The sequence below is a fragment of the Tenebrio molitor genome, chromosome 6 (genome assembly GCF_963966145.1).
Source record: "Tenebrio molitor chromosome 6, icTenMoli1.1, whole genome shotgun sequence".
Classification (NCBI taxonomy): domain Eukaryota; kingdom Metazoa; phylum Arthropoda; class Insecta; order Coleoptera; family Tenebrionidae; genus Tenebrio; species Tenebrio molitor.
The window spans coordinates 15795693-15815513 of record NC_091051.1 but is presented as its reverse complement, the minus strand read 5'-3'; the positions used below and the strand labels follow the sequence as shown (position 1 = coordinate 15815513).

The 19821-nt window shown below is 36.3% G+C and overlaps 3 protein-coding genes across 7 annotated transcripts; 1 reads left to right on the top strand and 2 right to left on the bottom strand.

The window, feature by feature from the left end:
* On the bottom strand, positions 1 to 7457 carry LOC138133213 (uncharacterized protein KIAA0930 homolog). Of its 3 annotated transcripts, XM_069051032.1 has the most exons (8): positions 5613 to 7457; positions 4658 to 4831; positions 4445 to 4605; positions 3973 to 4395; positions 3523 to 3922; positions 2636 to 3394; positions 2415 to 2564; positions 1 to 252 (listed from the first exon to the last, which is right to left on the bottom strand). In XM_069051032.1, exons 2-8 carry the CDS (start codon positions 4764 to 4766, stop codon positions 212 to 214), a joined length of 2043 nt encoding a protein of 680 aa, XP_068907133.1. In that variant the 5' UTR covers positions 4767 to 4831; positions 5613 to 7457; the 3' UTR covers positions 1 to 211. The 3 variants fall into 3 exon arrangements, with proteins under 3 accessions (XP_068907133.1, XP_068907132.1, XP_068907134.1); XM_069051031.1 differs by lacking the exon at positions 5613 to 7457 and having other exon boundaries at positions 4658 to 5076; XM_069051033.1 differs by lacking the exons at positions 2636 to 3394; positions 5613 to 7457 and having other exon boundaries at positions 4658 to 5067.
* Positions 7458 to 7515: 58 nt separating this feature from the next.
* LOC138133217 (balbiani ring protein 3-like) lies at positions 7516 to 9689 on the top strand. Of its 2 annotated transcripts, none has more exons than XM_069051041.1 (5): positions 7516 to 8845; positions 8908 to 9014; positions 9066 to 9317; positions 9368 to 9495; positions 9579 to 9689. In XM_069051041.1, exons 1-5 carry the CDS (start codon positions 8632 to 8634, stop codon positions 9592 to 9594), a joined length of 717 nt encoding a protein of 238 aa, XP_068907142.1. In that variant the 5' UTR covers positions 7516 to 8631; the 3' UTR covers positions 9595 to 9689. The 2 variants fall into 2 exon arrangements, with proteins under 2 accessions (XP_068907142.1, XP_068907141.1); XM_069051040.1 differs by having other exon boundaries at positions 7534 to 8845; positions 8905 to 9014.
* Positions 9690 to 13394: 3705 nt separating this feature from the next.
* Positions 13395 to 16089, bottom strand: LOC138133214 (arylsulfatase B-like). Of its 2 annotated transcripts, XM_069051035.1 has the most exons (7): positions 16003 to 16089; positions 15258 to 15550; positions 14869 to 15205; positions 14215 to 14821; positions 13968 to 14110; positions 13644 to 13917; positions 13395 to 13592 (listed from the first exon to the last, which is right to left on the bottom strand). In XM_069051035.1, the coding sequence occupies exons 2-7, from the start codon at positions 15357 to 15359 to the stop codon at positions 13427 to 13429; spliced, it is 1629 nt and encodes a 542-aa protein (XP_068907136.1). In that variant the 5' UTR covers positions 15360 to 15550; positions 16003 to 16089; the 3' UTR covers positions 13395 to 13426. The 2 variants fall into 2 exon arrangements, with proteins under 2 accessions (XP_068907136.1, XP_068907135.1); XM_069051034.1 differs by lacking the exon at positions 16003 to 16089 and having other exon boundaries at positions 15258 to 15938.
* Positions 16090 to 19821: the final 3732 nt, after the last annotated feature.

The following is a 19821-nucleotide window of genomic DNA, read 5'->3' as shown; positions in this document are numbered from 1 at the left end:
TGAAAGAACGTTCAATTTATTGTAATAAACATACATTTAGTGTACAGTTATCATTAAATTAATATCACAGCTCAAACCTGACGCTGAACTCTTATATTAGGTTTGAATTGTATGCTTCCAACTAAACATCTTATAAAAATCACAGATAAACTATAAAACCTTGCGAAATTACGTAGCCGTCGAGGACGAATCAGTGCCGTATCAAAATGTACTAGAACGTCAGAATTGGACCTTCTCGATGGTCGAGTATGTCTGAAAATGATGATGATGATGATGATTGGAGATACGTATAGTAGGAGCGTAAGATATTGGAAACTCATTATAAAATAAGCCTCTTGCCCCTTACAATGTTTTATGACTTGTCCGTAAAGATGGCGTAAATAATACATGATTTCGGTCGCTTCGGCACGCGCCGAACGTTTGCAGCTTAATGGTCCGTACTCGAAATTTTGTAATGTGTAGAGCACAGTCGTGAATCTGACAACTGGAATCTTACCAGTGGCGCACTTTACTTCAAATAAATTAACTGGTAAACTTTGGTACTTTGGTACTTACAACTATCGACTAGCAAAAAAAACTGGTACCTAAGTACTATTCCGGACACGGAATCTTGGTCAACATTTTTTGACATTTCTAAAAAAAAATGATGTATAATAAATCAATCATTAGTGTCATTAATAAATGGCAATTATTAAATATCAGACTTTTTCTTATGACATCAAAAAAGCAGGAAAATGGCACTATCGAATCAAAAGTTGGGTTATATAAAGGCCAATTCACACGTATTATTTGTCAGTTAAATGTCAGTTGTGGCCAAGATTCTGTGTCCGGAATAGTACTATTCCGGACACGGAATCTTGGCCAAATAGGTGTGAACTGGCCTTATTGAATATAACCCAACTTTTGACTCGATAATGCAATTTCCCTGCTTTTTTGATGTCACAAGAAAAACTTCAAAGTGATTTTTAATAATTGTCATTTATTAATGACACTAATGCTTGGTTTACATCATTTTTTTAGAAATGTCTAAAAAATGTTGGCCAAGATTCCGTGGCCGGAATAGTACATGGTGTTGCTTTAGACACTTCCAAAACTCAATAAAAAATGTGAGCTTCGGAAGTGTCTATAGTAACATACTGTACCAGTTTTTTTGCTTTAGTACTGTTAATATGTACTATCCCGGCCATCCAAAAGTGAACGTTTTTTTTTTATAGTTTGATATTTACTTTAAATCATAGGCGTCCTAAAATGTCAAAGTTTGACACTAGCGATAAAAAATTTATTGAAACTATTTTTTTTTAAATGCCACATCTCTCTCCGATGCAGACAGCTAGGGCTATTGCAAAGCTAAAGCTAGAAGAAAATTGGTCGTTGGCTGCTGTGGCGAGAGAATTACATTGCAGTAAGACTTGCATCTTCAATATAAAGAGGGGTTGGCAAGAAAACAGGCTTGAGAGGCCAATGCGAATAGGTGTTGGAAAGGTTTCTTTACTAAAGTTTACTTTCACTTTAATAATGTATTAATTACTTCTCAGTCTCATTTTTATTATTACAACTTTTTATTATTAAAATAGTACCGCCTGCTGCACGAACGCCAATGAATACAGCTTGATTTAATTAAACGAAAAATACGGAAATTTTCGCAAGCTATCGTTCACTTTTGGATGGCCGCGATTGTACTGTCGCGAGCAATAAATTTTGGTCGTCAATGTCATTTCAAAATTTGGTTAGATTGTCACAAATTTAAAAAAATTCACTGCCTGATTATGCGCATGTCAACAAAGTGTCAAAAAAAAAGAGAAAAAAATGACAATTAATGTCATACAACATGATGATAGGTTATGATATTTACGACTGTTTTACAATGGAGCATTTTCGAATGCGTCAAAGAATGACCTTGACGACCAAAATTTATTGCTCGCGTCTGTAAATTACTTTAGTAAAGAACACTGGAAAACTGTGTATCTCTGAAAATAGCTAATTTTACAAAAACCACTAAAAAGATTTAGGAACAAAACACGAGATCACCAACACGCTAGGGAAATTCGAAAAGAACCCGGAATCGCCGAAACAAGATATTTCAGCACGGGCACCACTACGCAGGTAGAACACCCCTTCAATTTAGAAGTGGACTCGGTCCGGTTTAAATTGTTATTATTATCAAAAATGACATTTATGACAATTCTGATCGGTGCGACTTATTTTTTATAATTTCGCAAAAATTGTAGAGCCCAAATGCGTTGAAGACCCCCCAGTAAGAAATGTTGAAATACTCGTACGGTCCATTTCTGAACCTTCAATAATTTGAGCTGTCCCATCGTTCCAACCCTCATAAAAGTATCAGTACGTTATAAAGACCTGCATAAGTCGTCTCCAATATCTTTTCGTCCTATTATAATATTGACTTGACGCACCTTTGGCGATGCTCCACCAAGGCAGCGTGACGTACGTGAGGAAAGCGTTTAAGGGCACTGACTGCGCTCTTTTGTTCTCCTTCCAAAAGTGGAACGTTTGTGTGAATCCCCTCATCGTCCACAACGGGTTATAAGCGCCATCGTCCAATTCTATAACAAAGAACGTCACTCAATATGTCGTACGGGTCACGGGAGAGGTAACACTTAGAAAACTTTTTTACCGTTGTGTCCCCTTTTATGTAAGTCACACCAGTAATAAATGTGAGTCCCATCGGGAGTGATTCTTTTGGGTGGGACGACATGGCGGTACCAATAGTTCTTATGATTGTTGGCAATCTTTTTGTTTTTAGGTAAAGTGCAATAACTATAAATATTCTTAATGCTTAGTTTATTATAGTTGCCGTCAAAATTTGTATTAATTTTAATTCTGTCACTATTTACATTGTCCGGTTGGTTGGTGATGATGATTTTGGGTTCAGTCTTGGGATTGCATGTTTTTGGTGCTACTGATATATTGTCCGATATGCAGTACTTCCTGATTTCTTCAACGCACGGCAACTCCTCTTTGCCGTTGACGTTTATGTACGGATTATCTGTCGCCGACGGTTCTTTCAGCGAAGTGTTAGAGTTCCGGCTGGAAGGTCGCTCTTCGAACGACTCGTTATTCAGACTGATAGCGTCATCGGCGAATTCGAACTCCGTATAATTCGCATTTTCGCGTATTTGTTTGGTCTTTTTGCGTGATTTCTTTTTCTCCTTGCCCACTTCGTACTCGGACTGGTTCATCAGATTGTTTATTTTGGGCGACGGTTGGCAAGTGCACTTGTTATCTGGCGGCCCTAGGGGCGCCCTTTGGGCGCACTTCGCAGGATCCATGCACGACCTGCTATACATCTCCAGGAGCGTAATCGAGCCCCGCTTTCGTTTTTGGAAACACCCGCAGCAACTTGACTTGGATGTAGAAGCAGGACCGGACCTCTCTACAACCAAAAAAGAAGGCAATTAATCTCTACTCTACTAAATTCCTAGAGGTAAGTTCGCGACTCTAGTCCTGCTTCTTGTATCCAATTGACTGAATTAATTTTAATCAAATAGTGGAGGTTATTACCGTCTCTCAAGTCTCCCGCTTCTATCTCACTGACACCGTTGTCTATGCAGTCCAGCCCTTCGTTCTCCGACCGGGACTTGGCATCCAGTTTCGACTTCCATCCGCCTCGGACGAAGTTGTTGATGTTAGCACTAGGATCACTCAACCGTCTCTGGTTCCTGTAGACGTAGAAGTCTTCGGGATCCTCGTCCCAATCTGAATCCCACATGTCCGTGGCACAAAATCCCGGTTCGGACGTCGGCGTCTCGACCCCCGAACCTTTGGGTTTAGTGACGGCCATTTCTGCATGACCTTTACCCTGAGGACCCTTCATTCGTACAAACTCGCACCTTTGACTGCTCGAATTCGAGAACAAACCGAACGTCATCCGCTGAGCCATCTTCGTGCTCAGACTCGATTGCTAAAATGAGTTTAATCAAAATCTGGATTCTACGATGAAATCGACTTTACCCTCGAGTCGTAAACTTTTTTAAGAGCGTCGTACCGGATCGACCCTAAGAAAATTACTCCCTGGACAGTTCCGGCCCTATCCGCGGCTACTAACTCCACGCATACCATCTCGCCGTCGCGGACTAGAATGTCGTGAAAGACTTCGTCGAAGTTGTCCACCATGAAGCATATGTGAGGGTACGTGATCTCTTCGACTTCTCCTTTCGTGTCCATTCTTCGCCTGCTGGGAGACGCGTACACCTTCTGCGAGTGTCGCTTCAAGACTTGGAGTTCTTTGGGACTGGTTCGCGTACAGATGGCTAACGTTAAAGTATACTCGAATTGGTGAATTATTAAATTCAGATAAACCGTCTCTTCCCAATCGATATCTGGATCACCGATGGGCAACTTCCTGCTGTCTTTCCGAAAAACGTCTACTTCAGTCTGGAATTGATCGTTTAATTTGTAATTTGATTAATCACACCTGTCGTACCTCGAATTTAGGTAAGTATCTTGGAGAACCCTTCACGTGTTTTTTCCTAACAAAAAACAACAGATCGTCGCAGTCTATAGTCGATTCGTTTTGGAACAGAAAATGTCTCACGAACAAATCGGTCCAGTATGTTGTCCCCTGCAGCATCACGAAACCGGAATCTGAAAATTGGCCGGAATTATGAATGAAAAGCGTGATTTTCACCGAAAATACCGTCTTTTAGGAGCTGTCGCATTTCTTTTGTACGCTGGAAATTGATTTCTTCGAGCAGTTGTTCCAAGACGGTTGGGGTTTTTAGCGTGGGATTATTTGCAAATGCCATATTTGTTTATTTGTCTTGTAACAAAACCGAACTCGTTTTCTTAGCACCATGCACGTCTCATTCTGCTGTTTACAAAACGGTAAAAACACACTTTGTAAATTATTGTTAAGGATACTGGAAATGTGACTAATGCGAGGGAACTACCCCTTCGAAATCGATTGAATCTTGTGCGCCTGCGACGTCGCTTCCATGCGTGAAGAATCGTACTCTATGGGTAGAACTTCCGAATTTAAATTAAAACAGAGCCAAATCTGTTGTATTTTTCTTATGCATCACTCATATGACCTGGTCAATAAAAGAGAGATTTTCTAAATTCTTTTTTTGAGCAGAATATTATAATGGCACGTGGACGAAAGGTGTGTAATCGATACTCACGTGTACCTAAACGAGTTAGATTTATATTTTTTTAGTTTTTATTTTTGTACATCTATTTATAGCCAATATACTAGTTGACCAACTGAGTGTACAAAGCGTAAGAGGATAAGATGGAAGTTTTCAGAAGGTCATTACGATAATGCGTCCAGAAGACGAACAAATAAGTACCCATCGTTTTAAAAGTGTGACGTCTCTTAAAAACATTAAGATTAATTTAACATTTGCCGACCTTCATAAATAATAAAGAATTTAATTATTTCTTTAGTCTAACGCAGTGATCTAAACTAATGCAAATAAATCTAGGAAAACATTGTATCTTTGTAAGATCGATGAAAGCAATAAAACGCAGTCGTTCTGTTTCTGCAGTTAAAATACCGCTGTGGAATAATCGCTGCTAGGCAAAAACATTATGCCAATTTTTCCATTTTATAATTAAAAATATTCTCATCTATAATGACAGATAGTACTTACGATTATCATCGATGATATCTAGGAGTAAAACTAAACTGAAGATTCAACGAGTAGGTATGTAGGACGAGTTGAATGTGCTCCTCCGGTTTCACGAGTCAATCACGAGTTAATAATTGATGAGAGAATGTAACAAATGAATAAATCCATAAACAGACATCACTGACTTTGCTTTCTGATAAGTGATAACTGTACTATCTACAGGGTTTATAAATAATTGTTCCATTACAGTTAGCGCAGTTGAATGTGCCGTAAGCCTCATAACATGAGTCAGACTAGTATCGCCGGTAGGTGGCGACACTGGCGGTAGTTTTTACCGCCGGAAATCTGTCTACTAGGATGTACTGGCGGTACATCCACCATTTGTATGGTTTTCAACGCCAACTGCGATGGGACAATCATTTATAACAACCCTGTATGTGACTTACAACTTGATTTGAGGAAACATTTTTAGCTGTCAAATTTGAAAATGTCGTTACCGTTTGAAACGGACCAAAATATAGTGATAGTTTTTTGTATTGTTTTATACAAATTGTTCCAAAATGATTGTGGTATCGTGCTTGGATCGGAAAAAATAGTTTGCCACCTTTTGACGATAAGATCCCGCACTACACTACACCAAACAGAACCTTCAAGTCGCTGACAAGTGTCAAATATCATTTTTGTCATTCATTGCCTGTTGTCAATATTCAAAAAATCACAACAAGATGAAATGATGCCTGGTGTTTACCCAACTAAAACTAGTCAAAACATTTTATTATTCTAAGGAGTTGTAATTGGTTTACAATCATCATCTGATTTAGTTGATATTGTTTGGTTGATAAACCCTAAACCTAACCTCTCTTATACTAGTCATTTTGAATGTTCTTGATAGTGGGTATCACTTTTCTAGTACCTACTGTGGCGAGCAAAAATTAAAAAAATTCCTTGCCTGATTCTGCTCATGTCAACAAAGTGTCAAAGAAATGAGAAAAAAATGACAATTAATGTCATACAACATGATGATAGGTTATGATATTTACGACCATTTTACAACGGAGCATTTTCCATTATGTCAAAGAATGATTTTGACGACCAGTTTTTTTTGCTCGCGACAGTATCTATGCGTCAAAATTCAAAACACTCAAATTGTCAAAATCTACTGCGATACCACAATCATTTTGGAACACTTTGTATTATCGCTGCAAAATCCTTCAAGTACCCTATTTTAAGCCAATTACAATCGTTGAAAAGGACCATGTGACATATGCAATGATTTTTTTGAGAATTTTCTTTACCTTTAGCACTTAGATAAATAATTTTATCAACTGAATTTCTTGTGATATGAAATGGATTTTCAGACTTCTAAGTTCAAAGTAAAGCATAGGTAATTATTTATTTTGTTTGATAGGCGATTTCCTGTTTTTCTCCTTAAAATTATTCTTTAATTGAAAATCAGATTTTTTTCATCTTATTATAAACCTGTAATACAATTTACATAATGATTAAAGAGATTTCAGAATATATAATACGTATTTTTAAATTTGATTGTATGTATGTATTTACAAATCCAAGACATTTCGATTCATCTCGGGTATATTGTTTTAGAAAAATCAAAAATGACTGACAATCTAAACAATTCCTACTGCTACTGCTGTTTTCGTAGATAAATAAAAGCTAAACCAAAAATAACAATGTTTATCATTGGGTGGAAATAATAGAAATTGTGACAGCAACTACACAATAAATATAAAGTGTCTATAAAAGAACGTATATCAAGAGTCCTGTGGAATTCGAATATATTTCATTTTTGCCGTTCTGTGGCATTTTGTGGTACAAAATAAACAAACACAGGTTATGTAAGTCCATTAATGACTGTTGTAAAACGACAAGTACCTAATTAGAATATGGAAAAACTGAAGAAAATCACAAGCAAAACAACCAAGATGTAGAACTCACAACTGACGCTAAGATTTGACATTTAACTGTTGACATCTGATTTGGCGTCTTCAACAGCTCGACATAGTGCGGCATAATAAAATAATAGAGCAGCACAATTCCACAGGACTCTCGATATACTCGTATCTATGTTCTTTTATAGACACTTTGTATTTAAAGCTAATTTCTTTCTTATTTCTCTCAATTATCAGATTGTGGTATTGTACATTACATAATCATTACTTATCAATAACTTGCAGTTAGAGTGCAGTCTGATTATGCGTGTGGAATACTTTCCAAGAACTATCACTATCATTAACTTTCTACGAGATAACTTATCGAAAATGTATCTCAATGCAGTTATCACTTTCTTCCATTTCTAGTCGAAACAGATATTCAATGTTTGTGCAAAGCAGCTTCTATATCCCTTTTTAGAAACTGAACAATTTTTATTTATGTCCAGACCAGCACAGATTGCGATTAATTAAATATTTGACGTTGACAGTGGCATGATACGCAATTGCTCATTAAAGTAACCAAAGTTTTCAAACGTCACTGTTAGAAAAAAAAACGGAAATGTTAACATACACTAGACAAGGGATTACTAATAAAACTGTGCAAAAAACCCGGATTGTCTCTGTTCTACGTCTTGCTAAATATAGTGGCGTAGGTAAAAGTCGTTTTTATGGGATGTAAACTCGCGCAAGGACTTTCCTATAAAATTTTTAATTAGAAAACAAATCTCCGTCGATTAAATATAGAAGGTAGACTGTTTACACCGTAATAACGTTAAGTAAATAAGTGTTTCTACAAGGGGATGTGGGCACGGTGTTGATAAAAAATCTCGCACCGGAAGATTGTGGGAAACACAATTGTTCCGGTAGTGCATTGGAATCGGGCGCACTATTTCTTTTAATGTAAACAATTGTCTTGCAGTAATAAATATTTAAAAATATCTTGGTTCACCAGCTCGGTGACTGCGTACAGCAAGACGTAATCCTTGCAGAAATTAACGTATGCTTATAAAAAAGCGTCTTGTATATGTGTTAACGCCTGAAATTTTCACACCATTGCGTTATCAGCTGTGATCAAACAAAGACGTACAATGTGCCAGAACAAGTGCATCCCAATTGTTTTCTTAATAATTCTGTTAAGTGTCTCAGTTACCAGCAAACGAAAGAAAGCCAACAAATACAATTCAGACAATGAGATTTTGGAAAAATCGGAAGTCACCCTCAAGTTTCCGATGTACGCTTTGAAGGTGCCTCCGGTGATCACCTCCAGGAAGCCCAGCAAAACGAAACTGGACCCGGTTGCTTGTGAGCATATTGCGACATATTTTCAAAACGTTTAGACCGAATTGTTGAAATTTTGACAGTAGCCTGCAACTCGCCCAACGTGACCAAATCTTTGAGCGAACTCCGAAAGAAAATCAAGTGCGAGCCTAGAGAGATGGTGGTCGAAATCGGCGCCCCTGATGGTTTTAAAGTGAGTCCGAAAATCTCCCTCCTGCAATTAATTCTTCAACACGTTTTCCAGGTGGTTCCCAACACTGTGGTCGTGAAGCGGTGCGGCGGCATGTGTTCCGGCAACAAGAAGTGTCTTCCCAGCCAACGAGCCAACGTGGATTTCTACGTGCGGACGACCAATTCGAAATCGGCGATGGTCTTCTGCAATCGAATCAGCGTCCCCGAAGACGTCGCCTGCCACTGCGCTTGTCCCGAGAAGAAGAGGTGTTCGATTGATCAAAAGTTCGACCCTACTATGTGCAAATGCGTGTGTACGAATAAAGTGAGTTGTTTGTGACGGGTTTTTCCGTTATTTATCAGATTTTGTGGTAGGACGAGGAACAAGAGTGCTTGGATAAGGCCGATATGAATTTCAAATGGAGCGCAAGGACCTGTTCCTGCGGGTGCAGGCGCGAGAAGCTCTGCACTACGGGGACGACGTGGGTGCGGGAAGAGTGCAGGTGCGTCATTTGTTTGCAAACAGAATTTAAATCGGATCATTTAAAATATACAGAATGTGAATAACTGTTTGGTTCTGTTTCAGGTGTGTGAAAGGATGAAACGGTGACCGAGTGATACATTCAAACTATAATTTATACGTTCTGTTATTTATTTATTATTTACTTGATTATTAATAAAATTTCAATATAAAGTGGTTTCATAATTTTTGAGTAAATAGGAAAGTTGTAAAACTCCCAATATATCTTACGTTTGCTTATCTTTCGGAAAGTTATGTTCTGTGAAAGAGTTAAATAAATTGAAACATCAATTCAGGTACAACCTTGACCAGAACGGATTGAAATGAGAAACATTGATACGCAACAGTAATGTTGATCTTACGACTACCGCCTCCAAAGTCTGTCAACAATGCGTTACATGCGTTTACATGAAAGACCATTTAGATTTTGCAATCATCCGCGATAGCAAATGAACTGTTTTCCACCAGTTCCTGTAGTAAAAACGTTTTAGATGTGGATTGTTAACCTCAAGATCGCTTAAATTAAAACTTATGATTGACTGTACTTTATTGAGAAATCTGTCATAAATTCCAAATACGTTATAAGCGTTACGTTACTTTTCTTGGTAGTGCCAACTTAACGACAAGTCCCCAATCCACATCTATAACGTTCCGGCTATAGTATACATAGAGCTTCTAGAAATAAGTGAGAACAAAGTCAATTATTTTATGGTTGTAGTTATCCTTGGTAAAATGGTTAGGGATTGATACCCAGCTGTTAGGGCGCAATAAAACAATTGACTCTGTTCTCACTTATCTCTAGAAGAACTTTACAAGTCTGATTTTGAAAGTTGTGCAGAATTTGAACCTGAGGTACAGTTGTTTGCAAAAAAAACGGGAAATGAAAATTTTCCTAATGTAAATTTGGTTTTGTCCATTTGTCAATTAATTGTCTACTTGACAATACCTGTCAAATAATTCTAACCTATCTCTCGTAAGAAGGTTTCACTATGAAAAAATTGTAAAAATGTGTCAATTTTATTCTGACAGTTCCCGTTTTTTTTGCAACCAGCTTTACAGCGTGATAAATATTACTCAACAATGACTGAGTCTGTTGGAATTGAAACGATTGAAAAATATTGGTGTTTTTTCGTCTCGTAATTGGCACTGACCGGCTCTTTTAACTTAATACGACAAATAAAAAAAATTAGGTTATGTCGGTTAGGTGATAAGGAAGACAGCCAATATACAATAAATGTTGAAAATGTAATGTGTAAAAACCATTTATGCAAATTACTAAACTAGAGGTATTTTCATATTTGGTGGCGGAAACAAAAGACTGAGAAATGTCACAAAATTGTATTGTTAGTGTCAAATTTCTCATAAACGCCGTAAAAAGGAATGTCTAGGTAAATTTAAATTTTCGCTAAATAGACTGAAAAAATAAATTCCAAGGAAGCCAATGTTTGTCAGTGGTTCTAAAGAAAAAGTTATTCTCATATAATCAAACGTATTACAAATTATTTCTCTAGTTCGACGATGAATAACTTTCTTATTGCCAATTTGCTGCATTTCTATCGAAATCACGAACGTCTTTGAGAAATTTGACACTGACAATACAAATTTGTGACATTTCTCAGTCTTTTGTTTCCGCCATCAAATATGAAAATATCTCTACATATCATAAAAATGAAACTTTGATGGTAAATTTCAAATCTGCCTGTCATCACTGATAAAGCTGACAACCGGAAATGCGTTTAGATTACAGTGGTACCAAAATCATTCAAATTTTCATTGTTACCAACAGATTCATCATTCTTGATCACGCCGTAGTACGTGTTACAAAAGTCAAAATAACCCAACTTGCCTTATACAAATGTTAATGGTTTACAAGAGAATCAAAGGAATCTGTTTGTTTGAGAATCGCTGAAAAAGTTCAAATTTGGCGGGCAGTTTTGACGTACGACCAACCTAAAATGTCAGGTTTTTCTGTTATTCGAGGCTATGTTTGATGTTTATCATTAAATTTTTTTGTGTTTCATTATGAATCTGTGATAACTGATAAGACTTGTAAAGCGATGATAAAATAGTGCCTGCAACTTATTCAGAAAAGTAAAAAGATTGTAATTGTGAGTAAAAGCATAAAAGGAAACATCAAAGAAGTTGCTCAAAATGCCTGCTATTCTTTGCAATAAAAGCTTCAGCACGACGTGCGCAATAAAGCCGAACTCGATTTAAAATGCTTCTGTTTTTATGAATTTCCTGAACGACTTCTTGAACTCGCAGCCAAACTACAAACTGAGAAACTAAAAAACAGGTGATTTGCAAAACTCCGAGTACTTGTTCGTGGCTGATTTTTAATTTCGTGAAGAAATTGCAATTCTTCTGCAACTAAAATGCGATCTTCTCGTTGGCAGCCAAGATCCATCCAAGATCACACTTATTCATTTAGAAACGTCCGAAACTGCGAAGATGCTGCACAACGTTTACAAAGGTTCTTGCATTGAGAAGTATCCTTTGAGGAAACGTTTCACCGTAGATTTGCCATGCTAGCTCTCAATGTTCACGGTACAGACTAAAGATATATATTGGGTATTGGCATTGCCATCTCGAACTCCAGGTCTTAAGCCAGACAGCGTGTGACGTCACGAGGAAGGCCAAACGTCAAAATTTGACATTTGTTTACACTTTCCGAAAGTATCAAATACGGTGTTTTAATCATTCTTATGGAAAATTATGAGATAAGTAAAAGCTTGGTGGCAAGTGTATATAATAGTTTCAGTTGATATGTACCAGAGTATTTACTGTTCATCGAACGTCGCAAGAGACGTTGAAACCTGGGAAGTCTTTTTATACCCTATCAACATTTTCGTGATTACAAGTCGTTGTAAGGGCAATTTAGTTTAAACTATATTTGCTACACATATAATTAAGATGTAAGAAGCATTTGTTGTGATTTGGTCTTATTTAAATGATTTACAAAGTAAAAATTACGCAAAAACAATAAATACACAAACTTAACTTCACTTGTAAATGACAATTTTCGCGTCATTAATGGCATTTTACTCCACAAGGCAGTAATTGTAAAGCCTAAACACTTCGTTCTACTAAAAAAAAGAGTGCTAACCAAAAATTTTACTATTTTTATTAAATTCTGGAGGTTTAATGCATTTTTCGATGAAGCCTTTACTGTGACGTCACGATCAAAAACAATTGCTGCCTTAAGGCTTTGTGTTCTAGATGGCAATGGTATTGGTCCACGTGCTTGGCCATAGATCAAAACCATGTCGATTTTCTCCAGGTTGGTAAAAGTCATTTGTGATTTAAATTGAGGTTAAGATTGAGGTTCTTGTCAAAGTGACTTAATTTTGAATTAAATTACAACAAAAAAGTCTACTATGATTGTTTTTATCCAATTTTTCATAAAATTCAGTGATTCCCAAACTTTTTTTGAAAAACTTTTAGCCCCTTTTTCTCGAAAAATATCAACATTTGTACGGTGCGATCAACAATTACTTAGATAAGGGTCGGCTATGACTTTGACAGTGTCAGATTTTTCGTATCTTTGCTAACTCAGCTAATAAACGTCAAACAACTGTCACTATGAATCAAATTTTAACGCAAAAATGGTTTTTACTTCAGAACATAAAAGATTAATCTTACTTTCGTAATGATGTTTTCAATAACGCTGTTGCCTGTTTGGCCGAGTTTCGGCAAAAATTTCGAAATTTAAATTGAAACGGGTATATGCAACAAGAAATACTCCCATTGTTGATCGCACCGTATAAGGATTGTTGGCTCAATCCTTTCAAAGTCTCCCTGTATAATCGCATACGACCTACGTTTCGTGGAATATAATCCTGCTGATTACCCTAATACGTTTAGAAAATCAAATCACAGAAATTAATAGAAAGAGAAAATTGTCAGTGTTTAATTTAAAAATGGAAACTGTGCTCGTTTATATAATCGCCAAAATTGGTCCAAGTGTAATTCCAATATTTGGGATCTCCTCTGGGGTCAAGTGGTAAATTTCCAGGCAATACAGCCGTGTTATTGAATTTGATTAGAGTTTCCTCTAGGCTTTTCAAAATCTCGGGATAACTACAAAACCACAATTATTTCATCATCAGTAAGAAATTTCACAGCACTAACTCGTCGGCAAGATTGTTCATTTCACAAGGATCTTCAGCAATATTGAACAAACAGGATGCCTCAAGCGGCTTGCATGTAACGTCTCTTATGTTGCTATTCGAACAATTTATTTTCGAAAAGTTACGTAATACTTCTATCATTTCTGGAGTCAAAGATATATTAATTGACTTTAATGCTTGTCCGGTCACAGAATCTATGACCAGAGTGGCGTTATAGTCGTAGTCTCGTCCAGACGGCCCGTACCAGTTGTCCCACGTCCCATTGTACGTCGTTCCTGCAAGTAAGATAATTTGCACGTTTTTTAAACCGAGATGAAATGGTAACCTTTTACTAGTTTCCATGTACCAACAGTCAACGCAGCATTGCCGTAAATGTCGTCGATGTTGTGCAAAATCGCAGTCCGGGTCGAGGCTAAGTCTTCCGACAAGGACTGCCATTGGTCTACTCCATCAATATTCTCCAATTGACTAAATAAACGGATCAGATTTATTTAGATAGAAAAGAAATGAAATCATTTGATGACACAGTGTGTGTTACGCAAAGGTTGCAGTGGAACATTTTATTTACACACCTTACATTTCCTCCAGCAATACTCAGAAGTGTTGGCAACCAGTCACTGATGTGCATAAATTGCCTGGCCACTCGTTGAGGTTGTTTGATGAGTGGACTCCACAACAAACCGGCTCCTCGCACTCCACCCTCCCACAGAGTGTTCTTCACTCCTCTCAAAGGATAATTGGAAGCGGCGTTCAAGTTGAATCCTGCCGCAGCACCTCCATTATCGGTCGAGAATATGATTACCGAATTTTCCAACATGTTTCTTTCGGCAAGCGCATTCACAACAGCACCGACTGAATCGTCTAATTTGGACATCATCGCCGCAAATCTTTGTCTTTTGTAATCCGTAATATAATCAAACTTCTCGACAGTCTCATCAGGGGCGGGTAGAGGGTTATACGGATTGCCGGAATGTACTGCAGCATGAGCCAAATACAAGAACAGAGGAGTACTCGAGTTGTGACTGTTAATAACGTTCACTGCTTCTTTTGCAAATACATCCGTAGAGTAACTTCCGTGGAGATCATACGCCACATCCATGTTACGTCTCATGTCGAGACCCCAACCAGGAGCCTCCACAGCTGTGTGGTCAAAGTAGTCTTGATGGCCAGTCCAGTAACCTACAAAATTGAGTTTTCATTTTGATTCGAAACTTTTCACTCTTCACCTAAATGCGAATCAAATCCTCGATAGGTCGGGGTGTACTCTTTTGTGTACGATCCTAAGTGCCATTTGCCCACGATTCTGTTAGTGTATCCCAGTTCTTTCAAATATTCAGGTAAGAGTTTTTCTGCGAGTGGTAATCCTCTAGCCTCAGCTCCGTACAATACGGTGTGTTGCATTCCAGTATGAATGGGGTATTTTCCGGTCATTAGGGCACTCCTAGAAGGAGTACAAATTGCTGTGACGTAGTAGTTGTTCATGATCAGACCTGAGTACGCTAGAGCGTCGATGTTAGGGGTCGGAATTTGACCCGATCCGTGGAAACCGACGTCATTCCACCCCTGCAAGTGTGGAAGATAAATAAATACATCTGAATCGAATAACTGTACATACCAAATCATCGGCTAAGATAAATACAATGTGCGGTCTGTTGACAGTTGACTCTGATGCTGAACATGATGTCACCAGCAGGAACAAAACTAGTAGTTTGTTCATTTCTTTGTGATACTGATGACACACACACCAGACAATCTGTTATCCTTTGGAGAGATTCGGTGTGTGATGCACAAAAAGCGCGGTATACGATCGATCTGCGAGTTTTGACTGGACAAGTTTAAAATCCCACTTTTCAGTTTTCACTGGTGAAAATCGCGAGTTTCTTGACCTTATTTTTAATCAAAAGTAATCTAGAAAACAGCGTGATAACTGCACTCTAATCAGAAATTAAACTTTTGTGTTGTTGGTAAATACTTGTAGAAGTAAAGGAGATAGGCGTCGTTGATAAATTTAACTCTCAAGTTTAGTGTTTTATTATTGCGCGTTTCGAGAGGTATTTTTATCACTTGTATCAATTCACAACCGGTACAAATATGTTTTAAAGCAAATTATGCACGTACAGGTGTTGGTTGAGTTTTCGTTAAAAGACACCGCACCTCGGGCATTGATTTGTTATGTATAACGTTGGAGGAAAGAAATGTAAAGAATTATGCGTGACATGTGAATGTATTAATTATTAATGTAAAGCGAATACCAAAAATGCAGGACCCCGTTGAGTGGAATTATGAGGAGGGGATTGAAAGAGACGCTCTTGTTCAAAGTTTAACACAACACAAAAAGAACGTACAAATTAATGCATTACCTTGAATTTACAATCATCACTTTAAATTATTTGTTGTCATTTCGTAACTTTTTGGAAGAGGCATAATCGCAGCGACAGTGAATAACTGAGTAATGAGATTAATCTTTTATCAAGAAGCGTAATTAATTTTTTAAACAATAACAAACATGTATTTTTTGTTTCATAAGTTGTTATTATTCGGTCAGTTGAATCAAGGTTCGTCCATTTAGAATACACACGGACACGGAATTTCGTTATTTTACTGTCAATTCGAAAAAACTTGTGTAGCCTAAGCTTTATTGTCATTATGACTGACATTCAAAATTTTTGTGACAGAAATTGTGTCACGCACAATAAAAATCTTAATACCACATGACATCCATGTCAAAAATTCCAATGTGGGGTTATAAATATGTAAAACCTGTTTTACAGCTAATGTCAGTTGAATAACAACGACTGACGAAATTCCGTGGTCGTGACTGTACGTTCACTAAGACACGTCATGTAGATGCAAAAAAAATCAAATATCAAAACAATAGGAGCTTTTAGCTGTGGTAAAACGTAAGGATGTGAGTTTTTTTTCCTACAACATTCATATTGACACTAAAGTAATAATTTAAACAGTGCGTTATAAGAAAGTGAATATTTAAGAAGAAATTATATTTTTGTGCAACAACACGATAAGGGCCAAAAATGCCCTTTATGCCTGTCATACATACAAAATTTTTTGCACGAGACACTCCTAATACATTCCTAAATGAAAAAAGAAAATGCATTTGGGACGATACAATAGCACCCGGGCTCCGTATTGGAAGGTCCTGTATATCCATAGTAATAAAACAATGGTTCTGTTATTTATAAATTTAAATGAAAACCACAATTAAAACGTGAAGGTTTCAGTTTATTTGCGTAAATAACGGGGCAAAAGCTGCAAATTCAGCAGCCTTGAACTTATTGCCTTTAATGTCAACGAAAATTTATAAAAAGGCATATGGCCCTAGGGCTGAAAACCGGCCCTAGGGCTGAAAAGTGCTATTTTACGCCCGCTAACGGTGTCTTAAAATTCAATTTCACGCCCGCTCGTGCAAAGAAGTGGATTTTCGATCACGTTTTTTGAGAAAATAGTACGAGATGAACGTTTTCTCTCTTTACTACATAAATTATGAACATTTCTATTAGTGAACTATGAAGAGAAAAATATAATTTTGTTTTGACGAATTTGTTAAAAAACCACAAATAAAATCCTCTGCTTAGGAGCTGTGTAGGCAAAATGAAACGAGATATCGAAAATATCTCACGTCATTCACAAGATATTGTTTTTGAATGTGACGCAGACGAAAAGTGGTGTTTCCTATTTGAATACTAGTTGAAAAAAACGAAAAAAATGAAGCCATTTCTCAACGTTAAAATTTTACGTTGTAGACAACCAACCCTACATGCTACCTGAGCGAACAGCTAACGGAAAGGGGACTATGTAATTGATTTCATATAAATGTTCATCAAGTGAGCTGTGCATGTGTAAAAGCACCTTTAATTTAGTTACATTACAAAAGTCACATTTATGAAGGTCATGTCCAATAAATCTTTACTTGGTAAAAATACAAAGACAAAAACAAATAAGAATTACTTTAATTTAATCAGTAAAAAGACGTAACATTGCTTTTGAAATCAGCAATGTTAAAGTGGACAAAAAGTGAAAAATTTTTGACTTTGAAAGTCAAAGTCACTAACTTTAGCTTTACTACCAACAGAAAATCAGATTTTCATGGCTTGCTTAGATGCACATTTATATGAAATTGAGTATACAAGGGTACAAATTACATCGGCTTCCTGCTAAGAAATTAGGAAATACTTATAATAGGTATTTCGGTATTTGCATTTTTATTCCAAATTTGTAACAAACGATTTGAGCTTTATTAACAACAGTCAATAATACTGCTGCTCCATCAGGAAAAGCTTCATCAGATTATTATATCACCCATTTTAATATAACGCAAATCTCTGTCGTTTTTTTTAAGTGGAATAATAATTTCCAGTAATAATGCACTATAAAAGTAAGCACAATTTTTTCCTTTATTTCATGTCAAAATTCACGATCTCTAAATATTTTATTTTATACTGTCCGGTAGATGTTCGATTACATTATCATTTTGAGTCCGGTAGGTGAGTTATAATAACAGTATCAGAGCCGGAAAGTGTCGCTAAGCAACACTTTCCGGACTGTTTTATTTTTACAAATCAAATCTGACATTGAAAAGTGCAAAAGTCGAAAAATATTCACTTGAGTGCTTCGAAATGATTGATTTGTAATACGAAAGTTGATTAGCAACCACGAGTGTCATTTTTTGACGTTTTAATTTGTGAAAAAATGATAAGAGTGTTGCGTTTTAATCAACTTGAGTATTACAACAGATTATTTCAGAAGGACGAATGTATGTAATTCGGTAAGATTATTTCATGAATAAAGTTGTTTAATTAAAGTCCTTTAAAATGGTTGCAAGTTGTTGACATTTGATACAAAAATAAAAAATGTGACACTAGTATTCACCGTTGTCTTAAAAATAAAAATTAAAAAAAAACATTTGAAAAAGGACAATAAAAAATTATCGAAAAATTATCACTGTAATCCAAAAAATAAAGCTTTATGATTGGTCGAAAACGATGATGAATGAAATAATCTGTACCTAATAATATCACAAGAGTTGAATAAGTTGAAAGTAATTCGACAGATTTTCGAAAACTTGTTGCCCGCAGGGCTCGAGTGGCTATTGCCATTTGGCAACAAGTTTGAGAAAGAATCTGGAGAATTATTTTCAATTTATTCTCACTCTCGAGGGGTATTCGGAGGATTATTTTTTCATGAGTACAAAATAAAAAATACAAAAAAATTATATTATCGCACTGAATCGTTTTTCGTTCATTTTCAACAATTGATGACACACTGTCAAATTGAAAAATACGTTGTCACTAAAAAAAAATTAAAACAAAATACGAAATATAATTATTCTCACTTGGATAATGTACTTAGATTATTCTCACTATAATAATTAATAATGATACAATTGTATTCATTTTTCACAAAATAATGTGATTTTTGAAATAAAATTATGATACAGAACAGACTTCCAGTATGAAATAATAGTATACATATTATACATGAGCAAGTACAGAATAAGTAAAGAATAAAAATCGTTACTTGCCAGTACCTATAATCCTATACTTTATCTCTAAAAGCCCGACTAATAAACCGATAATGTTCAATTATTCATCGAAGGGGTACAAGATGAAACCAACCATTTCATTGTAATTTTACTTTAAAAATATTTTGCCAAAAGGGTCATTTTTGTCTCATTCATAATTCTTGACAAATCAGGTAGAAACTCCGAACTAATATTCATACCCTCATCTGCAGGGAGTAAATGCAGATTTAATCGTAATACTTTGGGAAAATACAACTACACAATGCTGCTCCCTGTATTTGGTGAATATTATAGCTTTATTAGTCGGGCCTTCAAAGTCAGAAAAATGTCCTATACGATCAAATTGTAGGTATATTATGTATAGTGCATTCATTTTAAATGTTGGGTTTTGTAATAAAACTTGCCTGCTTTGACACTTGTCCGAAACTCAGTGAATCTAAAACTGTGTTCAATATATTCGGGTCCAAAATTAAAGAATGGTGGGATCGAGATCAACTTTTAGAAGACCAAGTGAAACCATTAACATTTGTTGCGAATACTGGTGAATCATCTAGTGAATTTGATTCAGATGACGATTAATTTTTTATTTGTTTACGTATTTTATTATTTATTTTTTACTTTAAAAGATACATGTAATGGA